Source organism: Dermacentor variabilis, chromosome 8, assembly GCF_050947875.1.
Source record: "Dermacentor variabilis isolate Ectoservices chromosome 8, ASM5094787v1, whole genome shotgun sequence".
NCBI lineage: Eukaryota > Metazoa > Arthropoda > Arachnida > Ixodida > Ixodidae > Dermacentor > Dermacentor variabilis.
The window spans coordinates 120,939,650-120,951,321 of NC_134575.1; the positions used below are offsets into that span (position 1 = coordinate 120,939,650).

The 11,672-nt window shown below is 46.4% G+C and overlaps 1 protein-coding gene across 1 annotated transcript; it reads right to left on the reverse strand.

The window, feature by feature from the left end:
* Positions 1 to 240: 240 nt before the first annotated feature.
* LOC142591550 (uncharacterized) lies at positions 241 to 10,514 on the reverse strand. The gene is made up of 2 exons (XM_075703866.1): positions 10,020 to 10,514; positions 241 to 264 (listed from the first exon to the last, which is right to left on the reverse strand). Exons 1-2 carry the CDS (start codon positions 10,512 to 10,514, stop codon positions 241 to 243), a joined length of 519 nt encoding a protein of 172 aa, XP_075559981.1.
* Positions 10,515 to 11,672: the final 1,158 nt, after the last annotated feature.

Sequence of the window (11,672 nt, forward strand, 5' to 3'; positions counted from 1 at the left end):
CAGCAAGGCGGCCATGGTTCGTGAAATCAGTATCGGCATATATATTCGACATCAGTTGTGCTATATTGAAACGTTGGGCTTTCCTTGCGCGAGACTACCCGACCGGTTCCTACATGTCGCTAGTCTACTCGATGGAAGTTGTTTCGGCGCTCTTGTCCTCAGCGTTGCCGATTGAGGAGGCAGAGTGAGTGCGCCATTGAAAAATACTTTAACATTAACCATCGCAGCTGATTGTGGACATCAAGCGACAAAATCCCGGTATACCTGCAGAGAGACAGAGGTAACCACGTTTAATAGTTAGCATTATATGTTAAGGGCGTGAGTCGTGTGGTTGCTGTGACGTTTCAGTGATTCCATGATTTGGCGCGATGCAAATTACGTTAATTCCTTTACAGTGCATAAGGATCGGTTCACCTAGTCACAATCTATGACTGCAGTGTTTCCGAACTGAACCTACTTTACTCAGCCAGATTACTGAGCTGAGGTAAAGTTGGGAGACCCGCCGTGGTTGCTCAGTGGCTATGGTGTTAGGCTGCTGAGCATGAGGTCGCGGGATCGAATCCCGGCCACGGCGGCCACATTTCGATGGGGGCGAAATGCGAAAACACCCGTGCGCTTAGATTTAGGTGCACGTTAAAGAACCCCATGTGGTCGAAATTTCCGGAGTCCTCCACTACGGCGTGCCTCCTAATCAGAAAGTGGTTTTGGCACGTCAAACCCCACAATTTATATTTAAAGTTGGGAGAAAGCAAAGAGCAAAAAAAGAAGGTTCCTTTACAATATAGGCCTTCAGACTCGCATAATCCAGCCTTGTCGAGATGCCTGTCACTGGGCCAAATGCACCTCTGCTATTCGATTTCAATTCAGTGAGAAGAGCCTCCGTAGGCGGGACATGAAACGAGGTGTCCTTCCATCAAACGCAAGAGGTCATTCACCTCAGTTTAGCTCGCGCGTAATTCCGATTACGCCAATTTTAATTACTTCTAAAGCTCAGAAATGCTTTTCTGAGAAAACCCCTTGGCTGATTTTAACTACTTTCGGTGTTTTTCCGAGTGAACATTACGTTCTAGCGACTGTCGAAGCGGGTGCATTACTTAGAGCCTGATTTTTTTAATTGCGGGAAATTGTTAACCTAAAAAAAATTTCTTTACTAGAACAACCAGAACAGATATCGCTGTTGGGTAAAATGCTTCCGATACAACAACCAAAGCGCACATATCTAATGCATTATTCTATATGTTGCGTAATTTGCTACGCAGTTTGCAAAGTTTTTGAAATATTCCTGCTAACTTAATAGCGGTGCATGTAAGAGCCATGAAGAATGCATGAAATTTGTCCGTTTTATATGTAGTGTTAGTGGCAGTTTACAGAATTCTGATGTTATTTTTCTTGCTGAGGTAACGTTGTAAAGTTAATAATTTCAGTTTATGAAAATTTACGATTTTCAACAATCTACAATAAAAGAATTGACACCCTAACTTAAAAATTCGCTACTAACAGTCACTAGATGTTAGCTTTTTGTTTTAATTGAAACAAACCTCATCAAATATGGTGCCGTGGTTACCAAAAAAAAAAACCATTTCTCCTTTGCCATGTATTTAGACAGGAACCCCCGAGCTAAAGCCTCCTTTTAAGGAGCGCAGAGTTCTACACAGACGCATCGAAGTCGCATGCCGGGATGTCCTCTGCAGCCATCGGCCCATCCTTATCAGAATCTGATGTACTGCATCCGGAAACAAGTGTCGTTACGGCTGAGGCCTATGCCCTATTGTCGGCTCTGAAGCAAATAAGGAAATCAAAGCTGCAAAAAGCAATTATACATGCAGGCTCCCTAAGCGCTGCTGAAGCCTTGACATCAGTCTGTAAGCACAAGAATCCCGTCTTAATGAGCTGTATTCCGTCTTGTGTAAAGCGCACATATCTAACCAGCATGTAATTTCATGCTGGGTGCCTGGCCATAGGGGCATCGAGGGTAATGTTCTAGCGCACCAGATGGCCAGGTCAATTGCATCGCAAGCAGTTAATCCTACTGCTGCTGTCCTTGTCACAGGTCTGAGGCCTTTCTTACGAAGGAAACTGCGAAACCATCGGTAACACTTGTGGGACGCGGAAACAAATGATAAGCTGCAACAAAATCCGCAACAAAATCACGCCGAACAGATGTCATATTCTGTCGTTTCAGAATAGGGCACGCATTCGGCACCCATCATTTTCTGCTTGCTTGAAATAAAGCTCGGATCTAAGGCAGATGTGGTTAGAGGCTGACCTTCCTCCACGTTCTGCTGGAGTGCCGGGAAGCTGAAACTGAAAAAATAATCATTTTCCTCTTGCCTAGCGCTATTACGTGCCTCTTCGCTCGGCTATCTTAGCAAAGAACCGTATTTTAACCCCAAAGCTGTCCTCGGTTTCTTGAATGATATTGTACTACATGTTATTAGTCCCACACATTCGTAGCGCTTCCTCTCTCGATAGATGCCACTGCGATAGCAATAATTATAGCAGATGCCTCCAGGCCGTTGTATTTTAAGAGGTCTGGCGAGGTATCAGTGCTATAGCCAATCATTGCATCTTGCAGGTTTTGTAATTAAGAGGCACGTACGAAATCGGGCTTCAGTAAGGAACGCGCGATAAACTGATGTCGTGTTCTATCGACTGAGAATAGGACACGCATACCGTCCTCATTCTTCCCTGCTGACTGGTAGTGAACCTTCATTCTGTTGTAGGTGGGGGGAGAGGCTGACCATTCTCCATGTCTTGGTGGAGTGTTGGGAAGCAGAACCTGAACGAAAGAACGTACTTTCCTATAAGCATACCGACGCCACATTTCTCTTTATCCAGTAATGTTTCTTCGAGGGGAACTAATCTTTGATACTAAATCTGTTTTAACTTTTTTTACGAGAGGTGAACTTATTGCTTGTTATAAGCTCACAATATTTGTAGTACATCCACTCGCGAAGGGCCGATGCTGCTATAGTAGCGACGTATATGGCGCATGCCTCCGGGCTCTTGTGCTTAAAGGCATTGGTGAGGCAGTACTGCTACTTGTGCGACGTACTTAAATATATCACTTAGCACAACACTTCTGCATAGCACATGTCATGTATCATTGTCTTGTTTTATTAAGAATATACTTACACACTTAACAAAACTATTTTAGGCCTCTCTGCCGCCGTATTTCCTTTACTTCTCGATGATCTTTATTCAGCAATGACAGTTTCTTATAATAGCCATGGCACACTTTGGCCCCTTGGGGCCCCTGCGACAATAAACGCCACTAACATAAAGATCCAGATCATACTGCAAATGGACCTGAACATAAGTGGTACCTCTTCATTACGACAAAATTAACTACCTTCCGATTACTCTGGCATAAAGGCAATTTGGTACAAAGTATTTTTAGGACGAAAGAATGTTTAGGGAGCGATATGAACTGCCGTGAAACACATTGTACTCGACCGAGACCTTATAATCTAATGCATTCACAACAGCGGCATAAAAAAAGGAAATGATCAGATAAGCATCAATGCTGAGGACGGTAACGACGACGTGTCTGGCTCCCCAAATGATTCCATGAAAAATGATCGCGGACAATTTTTGTGGCTATGAAGTGAAAGCCACGGAGGCAAAGCGCACTCAAGTTAGAGTGCTTCTGAAGAGAGCCCGCTTTTAATCAACGTTAGCTCAGGCTGGAGAACAGAAAACATAATCTCGTTATTAGCAACAGTTAAATAAGGCAGAACACACAAAAGAGGTTAAACGCTTGCTTATTTTGCGGCTTTATTTTGTCACGTCCGGCAAACGCGAAACCGGCGCACGTGGAAGCTGCGTCGATTCAGCTTCTCTTCCAAGCAACCAAAAGCACGGTCAACGCTGCCGGACTATTTGGTGCGGTAACACATGTGCAGGAGCTCCGCCCCCGTAGCTTTCCCTTCATTGCCACAGAAAGTTGTGCGCGTGTATATTTGGTCAGAAATTTTTGCTTTGTGCTCGCTGAAAGTGGAATGGCAGCTGGAAAAGGGCTTATTATTGCGATAGCAATTATGTAGATACTCCAGGCGGATTTCTGCCGTCGCCGTGAGGTTCCATATGACTGAAAGCGTGTAAGGATGAGGTGGCGAACCCAAACCAATCTCGCTTGCTCGAGCGAGAAACGGGGCCCGGATGCGTGCCCTCTCCTCTGGCACCCAAAGTGGGCAGTGAGGCGAGGGAGGAGGGGCGGTCTTCTCTGGCAGCTGCTACGGCGCCTCGATTAAAGCCTCGATGTGCTCGTCGGCCACCGCTCCGTACGGAGTGGAGACGACCGCGGCATCTACTAAAGCGTTGGCCACGCGAATCGCGGACGCTGTGATAGACAGACGCCTTTGGCGGAAGCCGTAGGGACACCGTTGCCGGCGCTGCTGTTTCTTGAAAGCGGTCGGCGACGTGGCTGTGCTGCGCGCCCGCGCGCGCCTCCTCGTGAAAGCTATCTGCAATATTTGCAGAGTGCGCGTAGTGTTGGTAGCTACGCATGCGCTGTGCTTTTTACGTTTCGTACGCGTTGAAGCGATATGTGCACGGACGTCAATTGCGCGGTTCCTAACTCCAGCGTTTTAGCAGGCAGTTTCCGTTGTCATCGAGCGACGAGTGTTCATGCTTACCTGTGTGCGTATGACACCACGCTGGTTAATTCACTTAAAACACGTTGATGGGCTAGTTAGTTTGAATCCATGACAAAATGTGCAAGCGCCACCGAACAAGGACGTAGAAAGCAGCAGACACACAGACAGTGCTGTCTCCGTGTGACTGTTTCTTTCTACGACCTCGTTGAGTCACGCTTACGCATCATATTATTGTTAATTTAGTTAGTAAGCGAATATTTACATGTTTATAGGCCTGATAATACCAATATCCTTAGTTTGTACAGCTATCTACTAATTCACAATCGCAATCAGTGCTTCGCCCTCCCAGCGTAAATGCGCCTTTCTTTCCCCACAACGGTACATCCAAACACGAACATCGAGTTTTGCCCTTTCACTAATGTGGCCGAGCTTTACTACCAGTCCCTTATTTGCATCACCATTAGAAAGCTTCCAAATTACTCCGGCGATAAAAGCAGTTCTTTACCAAATATTTTAAGAATAGAACAATGTTACGTGAGTCGTACAAACGGTCATGAAATGCTTTATATTCGTCAAAGTTTTCTTAATCGAACGTACTTTACAACCTGAATAGAAAAAGTATCGAGGCTAAGAAGGGAGATGTCGACGTTCATGGTTGCTCAAATGATTAGATGAATAAATGCTGATCCTTCGTCTCTATTCTGTCCCTTTTCAAAGTTTATAATTAACCTAATTCACGTTTTATTCGTATCTGATTCCCAGCGCAGCTTCCATGCACCCCATCGAGTTCCGGCGGCCGTCGGTCAAGGTAGGACATGTCCATTCTATTGTTGAGAAGTGTCGACAGCCACGCATCCGCGTTGGCCAACTGTCTTTCATTATCAACGACAAGCGTTGCTGGACGTCTTGTTGCTCCTTGTAGGCACGATACGAAACACACATATGGACCAGGCGGCCAACAATTTTACTTAACAGCTCCTTGTGAGACAGGCTTCGCGAACTACTGCCGTCTTCTTGTCGTGGCTGGCGCGTACTTCTTGGATAAACACGAGTCGGCACCTTCATGATGATAGTGATCTAAAGAAAGGAATGACGCTTGCCCCGAGAAAGCACACAGCCTCGGCGCGCTTGCGTTTCCTGTCTTCACCGTCGACATCTGTTCACCGACGCGGTCGCATGTTGCCGTTACGAATCCCCACCCACCGAGAGGCCGCTCTGTTCTAGTGTTTGCCCGAGGCCGGTGCGCCGATTTTGTCACGAGAGCTTGTTTCTCGCGTTTTCCCGACAGGGAAACGTCCCCACAGATAAATGTGGGGACCTTCTGGTGGGGGATTTAATGCCTGTGGGCACTTCATATTGGTGATAATACCCTCTCTTACCCTAGAAATCTTGACTTTGCATAGGTACTAAGGAGAGACGATGTGCTTTGCTTCGTCGGCCACATTTATTAGTCTTGCTTAGACACGTTTTCATGCAAGCCGTGCTTGTACAAACGAGGCAAAGGATCCGAGAAACTGTGCAGAGAATTCTATAAGGTCTCGTGGTTATGAGCGCATGAGGAAATACTTGACCCAAATGCAAGCTGATAAACCGTTTAGAAAGAAACCCCAGAGAAGCCAAATGACAAAACAAACAAAGTTCAGAGGCTACTCAAATGATATTTGCTATTGAGAGATATTGCAATTACGTAAACTTGCGCCCCACTTGTTCATTTCTCAGCGCTCCAAACAAATTCCGCCTTCTTTCTATATTTAAGTGTTTCCCTCGGCGCTTTGCCGAAGAGAATTTCACCAAGCTCCAAACACACTGTAGAAGCAACATCAGTTACTGCATGCACACTGCTAACTCCAAAACGCAAACGATGCACCGCTGGACCTAAACACAATGAAAGACCTGAACACAAGCAGTATCTTTCACGACGGCACATAATCGGCGACAATCGGTCTGTATCACTGCGTGCAGACAATGGGCACTGTAAAAGTAAGACAACCTTGCGCACACTTGAGCGAGCCCGGGAGATTAATGTGGTGAGCCACGTGACCCCTCTCAAGGTAATTACGCCGCGCGCTTCGCTCAAGTTGCCGACAGACCAGGATATAGGTGGCAGCGCGTTCGTCCCTAGAGTGTGGATGCACTGTCGGCTGCACACATTGAAATGTACATGGCCGCGCTTCGCTGTGGCTAATTTCAGCAGATTTGTTTTTTTTGTGTGAAACACATGTAGTCCAATGCTACATTTTTGCACTAAACACACGGGAAACTGCTACTATACGTGAACGGAGCGCAAAACGCAGTTTGTTTGGTACATCCATGGTATACTTTATTTTCGTGATCGGCTTGCATTCTGACCATTCTCTTCTCAACGCACTGGTTATAAAAATGCCTGCATTTCTCTGAAATGGCTGTCGAATGAGCAATTTTTTGCGACTCTACTTCCCCACATGTAGGCATACAAAATTGCCTTTTGCACTCGTCGTGGTTGCTTAGTGGCTATGGTGTTAGGCTACTAAGAACGTGGCCGCAAGATTGAAGCCAAGCCACGGCGACCGCATTTCGATGGTGGTGAAATGCGAAAACACCCGTCTACGTAGATTGAGGTACTCCTAACATAAGGGTCTCCCGACTACGGTATCCCTCGTAATCAGACGGTGGTTTTGCCACGTAAAATCCAACTTTACTTTTGCTTGTTCTTTTCTCTGCCAAGCACAAAGTATTAAGTTAGTGCTACACTGTGCAAAATTATCAGGCTCATTGTGATGTGGCACGATCACCATGAGGCTACACAAACATTTTTATTTATTAATTTTTTTACGCGGTAGCATTAGATACGGTGTGTTTTATCATCAAGGATGTTTTTGAATAATCATTACGTACATGAGAATGATGCGAAAGCTTTTTTATTATTTTAGGTGGCGACTATAATGCGTTGTTTGATTTGTTTGCTAAAAAAATATCCCTGACCTTCGGTGAAGCTAACAACACCGCGCGGAAGTGTTCATTATATTAGCCTCATGTAATTCAATTTTACGACGTCCTCTGTCTCGTGACTGCAACATAACGCATAATGATCTTTGTAACGCTCCATTTACGTTTGTCTTTGGTAGTATATAAAGTACCAACCCTTGAAAATTCACTTCTCAAGCATTATTATTTCTGCGCCACGGAATATAGAGATCGTAAAAGGACATCGTGCGGAACAGTTAAGTTTCGTACCGTAACCACTTAGCGAAGGTCATGCGATCATGTGCCTCCCAGCAATACGATCCTGCAAGATCATATCAGCGCTTAACATTTTATTTCCTACTGCTTTGTGATCTCACGTCTCCGTGTTCATGTTTCATGATATCACAAAGATTGTGGCATCAGCACGTTGCGGCAAGGAATCTCTAAATCAGTATGTTTAGTTATTACAGGAACTTGATTTATTTGAAACGACGTTAAGCATTTTTTTCCTCAAAAGTCCTTAAATAACGATGTGGCTGTACAATTTTAATGATTGTGACGAACAGAGGGCGCAGCGACAAACCTCGAGCGCTCGAATGCAGCGCAAAGGCTACGGCGTGAAGAAAAATGACTCTCCACGTGGTGAAACTAGGCATAAGACCATTTACGACTGTGGTACAATCACGAAACATGCAGCTTTTAAAGCATACATGCGCCGTACGCGCACAAGTAAAGAAGTAGCGAGTAGCAGCCAAAGCGACGCGGCATCCACGATGATCCACAGTATCGTAGTGTAGCCAGTGTCTCCCAGGTGGCGACTCGGCTCGATCTTGCGGCCAATAGAAGTACGAGAAGTCGCCCGATCTGATACGATTACAGCAACAATGACACAATGTTGAACTTTTCTCGAACAGATTGGTAATGGTTTCTCAAGAAATTTCCCGTTCGGGTTCTCTTCCAACATGACTGCAACATATTCCGCTGCTGACTGCACTAGCAAATAAATTGGCAAAACTTGATTGAAACAAAAGATTTGCAGCTACGTGTGTCACACTCCAGATACAGTATACCCCATACTTAGTGTGTTCCCCCACTATGCCGCTGAGCGCCGAAAATTCAAGGTTGCGGTAGACTGCCTGGGCTGGCGCCCCTTTTGGGGGCAGATTTAGGCTCACAGAGGTGCATTGACAATACTGAACGCGCAATAATATCACCGCTAACTTTTCATGACAAGATTTTCTCCGACTTCACACGGTTTGTGCCTATCTGGGATCTGGGTATCTCGTGACCTCCTCTGAAGAAAACAACAGCCCTTTCGTGCCTTTGAAGGGCTGAAGAGAGTAGCAAGAAGTATGAAAATGCCGGTCTCAACAAGAGGAAGAGCGAGAGTTAGTGGCAGCTTAAATGAAAGGAACGGTACAGGTGTAACCAGCACAACTAAAGATCAACCACATTGCATTATGCACCTGTAAAGTGGGCGCTGCCGTGCATATAAAAGGATTGAGGCAACGCCGCCATGCGGCACCCTTTTGTGAAATGGGGACAGTTCACTTGGACTAATCATGGCTGGCGCGACGAAATGTCTGGAAGGCGATTCCGGCTCCGCCCACGATAAGAGACAATTGTCTTAGAATGGCTAGAAATATTACGATAGGGACGTATGTAGCGCCAAAAGAGTCGTAAATTAGAAATACTGCACTATACCCCTCTAAAGGATGCACCGCTGTTGATACTGACATATGGAGGCAAAGCCACCTCACGAAACATTTTTGTGAAATGAGGAGATTTCGCTTGAACTAAGTAGCGCTCGGGCGATCGAAACAACCGTGTCCAGAAGCCGGCTTGGGCTGTGCTCGCAGGAAAAGAGAATTAGTCGCAAAGTAAGCTAAAATTGGCGGTACGTCCGTAATTTGCACTAATATAGTCGATAATTACCCACATTGAACCATAGGAAGCGCAACTTCCGCGATAAGTCCACCTAGCCTCGTGGCCAAAGCGAGAAAGGGTCAAACAAATGTTGACGCAAAAGAATGTAAAGTAGGCGTCATTGCGCGCGATTTACGAGACGAGAAAGGTATGACATGATCAAATACTCAACATAAAAGAGAAGAAGAAAGTGACAGAACAGAGAAATATCGTCAACATTTAATCATAAAGAAATTCGAAACACCAAGTACGTCGACCTTGTGTCCTTTGGCGTGGAAATTTATGTGAGACGGGCTTAGACGCTCGTCTTTAGGACATCTGTGGTCTAAATTAGTATGTGAGAGATTTGCTTGCACAAGAAGTGAGTGGACGCGTTAGTCGTGCGCGTAGTGCGTGCATAATGTATAACCTGAGTATTGGACTACGTGTGTATAGCTCACTGTAATATGTTATAGTCACCTGGCCTGTATACCTTCTCCCTCTCACCCTCCTCCCTTTACAGATGCCCAAAAAAACCTCCCCATCGTCCTTCTGTACAGATGACACTTGTACCTTTCGCTGGTAGCCTCGAGAAGTCCCTTCGAGGCACGCCTTGCGGAAGTGTCCCTTTAAGCCGCAGTTGAAGCACCTCTGGCCTCTCGCTGGGCAGGCTGTCCTTGGGTGCGAGTTGCCTCCGCAGAAGATGCACGATCCCTCGGAACGAGCTGATGTCGGCCGGGTTTCCTTGCTGCGTTGCGGTTTCCTGCGGTAGCCCACTGCGTCGACATTGACGTCCTCACATGGCTTGTACGGTGCGTATTCGTGGACCTCGTTGCAGTTTCGAAGTTCTTCTTGCTGCTGCTGAACGGTCTCTTTTAGGCGGGCCCTCGCCAGAGCTGTTGCGAGAGACAGCTTGGGATCCATTTGGAGCGACTCGGAAAGTTTTTCATCCCGCAGGCCCACGACGAACCGGTCCCTGATGAGGCGCTGCTTGAATTCTCCGAAGTCGCATTTGTCTGCCAAGACGTGTAAAGCAGTCATAAACTGGTCAATTGACTCGCCAGGCATCTGGTGCCGCTTGTGAAAGCCAGCGGTTTCGCTGACAACGTTGCTCTATTTGATGAAGTAGTCGTCGAACTTCTTTTTGACCAGCTCAAATTTCTTCGAATCTTCTGCAGAAAAATTGAAGGTGGCGAATATGTCCCTTGCTTGTCGACCCATGGTATAAAGCAGAGTGCGTACTTGTGCCTCTTTCGGGCGCTCATTCAGGCCCGACGCATAGCGATAGTCGTTGAAGTGCAGTATCCACGCCGGCCACTCTGAGGTAGTGTCGAAGTCTAGCGGTGGCGGCTGCTGAAGACCCGGTGGCGATGCAGTGGCCATTGCAGCCTCCCTTTCTGACGACGTCCCGATGCTCTTTTCAATCGCTTTTCAAAAGTGGGTGGATCGCATAACTTGTGACACCATGTCGTATCGGCGCCGCCGCTATCAGTGCGTGATCGACGAGAGACAGGAGACGACTGTAGTCCAAAACGCCAGCAAGGGGAAAGAGCCCCGTCTTTATTTCCACAGCCGTTTAAGTAGAACCAGCGTGACGTCAGTGACACGTGGTTCCATACATGCGTCAGGCGCAATGACTCGGCGCGCCCGGCGGGAGCGTGCTTTCAGCCGCAGAGAAATACATTCCAGCACACCCCTCTCCACACTTCTTCTTTCTCTCTCACATTGAATCTTTCCTGTCTTCTACTCACTTCAGTTTACTTCTAATTTTCCAGGCAGCAAGGGTTAACCGTGTGTATCTACCCAGCCTTAGGTACATATATTACGTTATAGCGGCGTTGTACAGCTGACGTCTACAGGTATGTTCCTAACCTCGTAGCGTCCCCTTGTCGGGCTCGGTGGAGGGTGGCTACCATCGCTGCTGAATATTCTTAGAATGACATGGAAAATGCATTCCCCCCCTTGCAGATCTTCCTAACAAAAGAGGCGCACCGAAGCAATTTTTGATTTCACTTTAAAGACCAGCGTAGAAACATTCCCGCGCTACCATGTGATACACAGTGAAGGATCTCTGCCAATGAGAAAACTATATCCATTCATAAAAGCAACATGCCTAGTATAAAAAATTGGAAAACAATACAAAGCTTCAAAGATGTCAAGTGGGGACCTTGAACTCAAAACCAAAGACCAAGTCGAAAAGCTCGCTGATCTCGCTGGTGTCGGTAA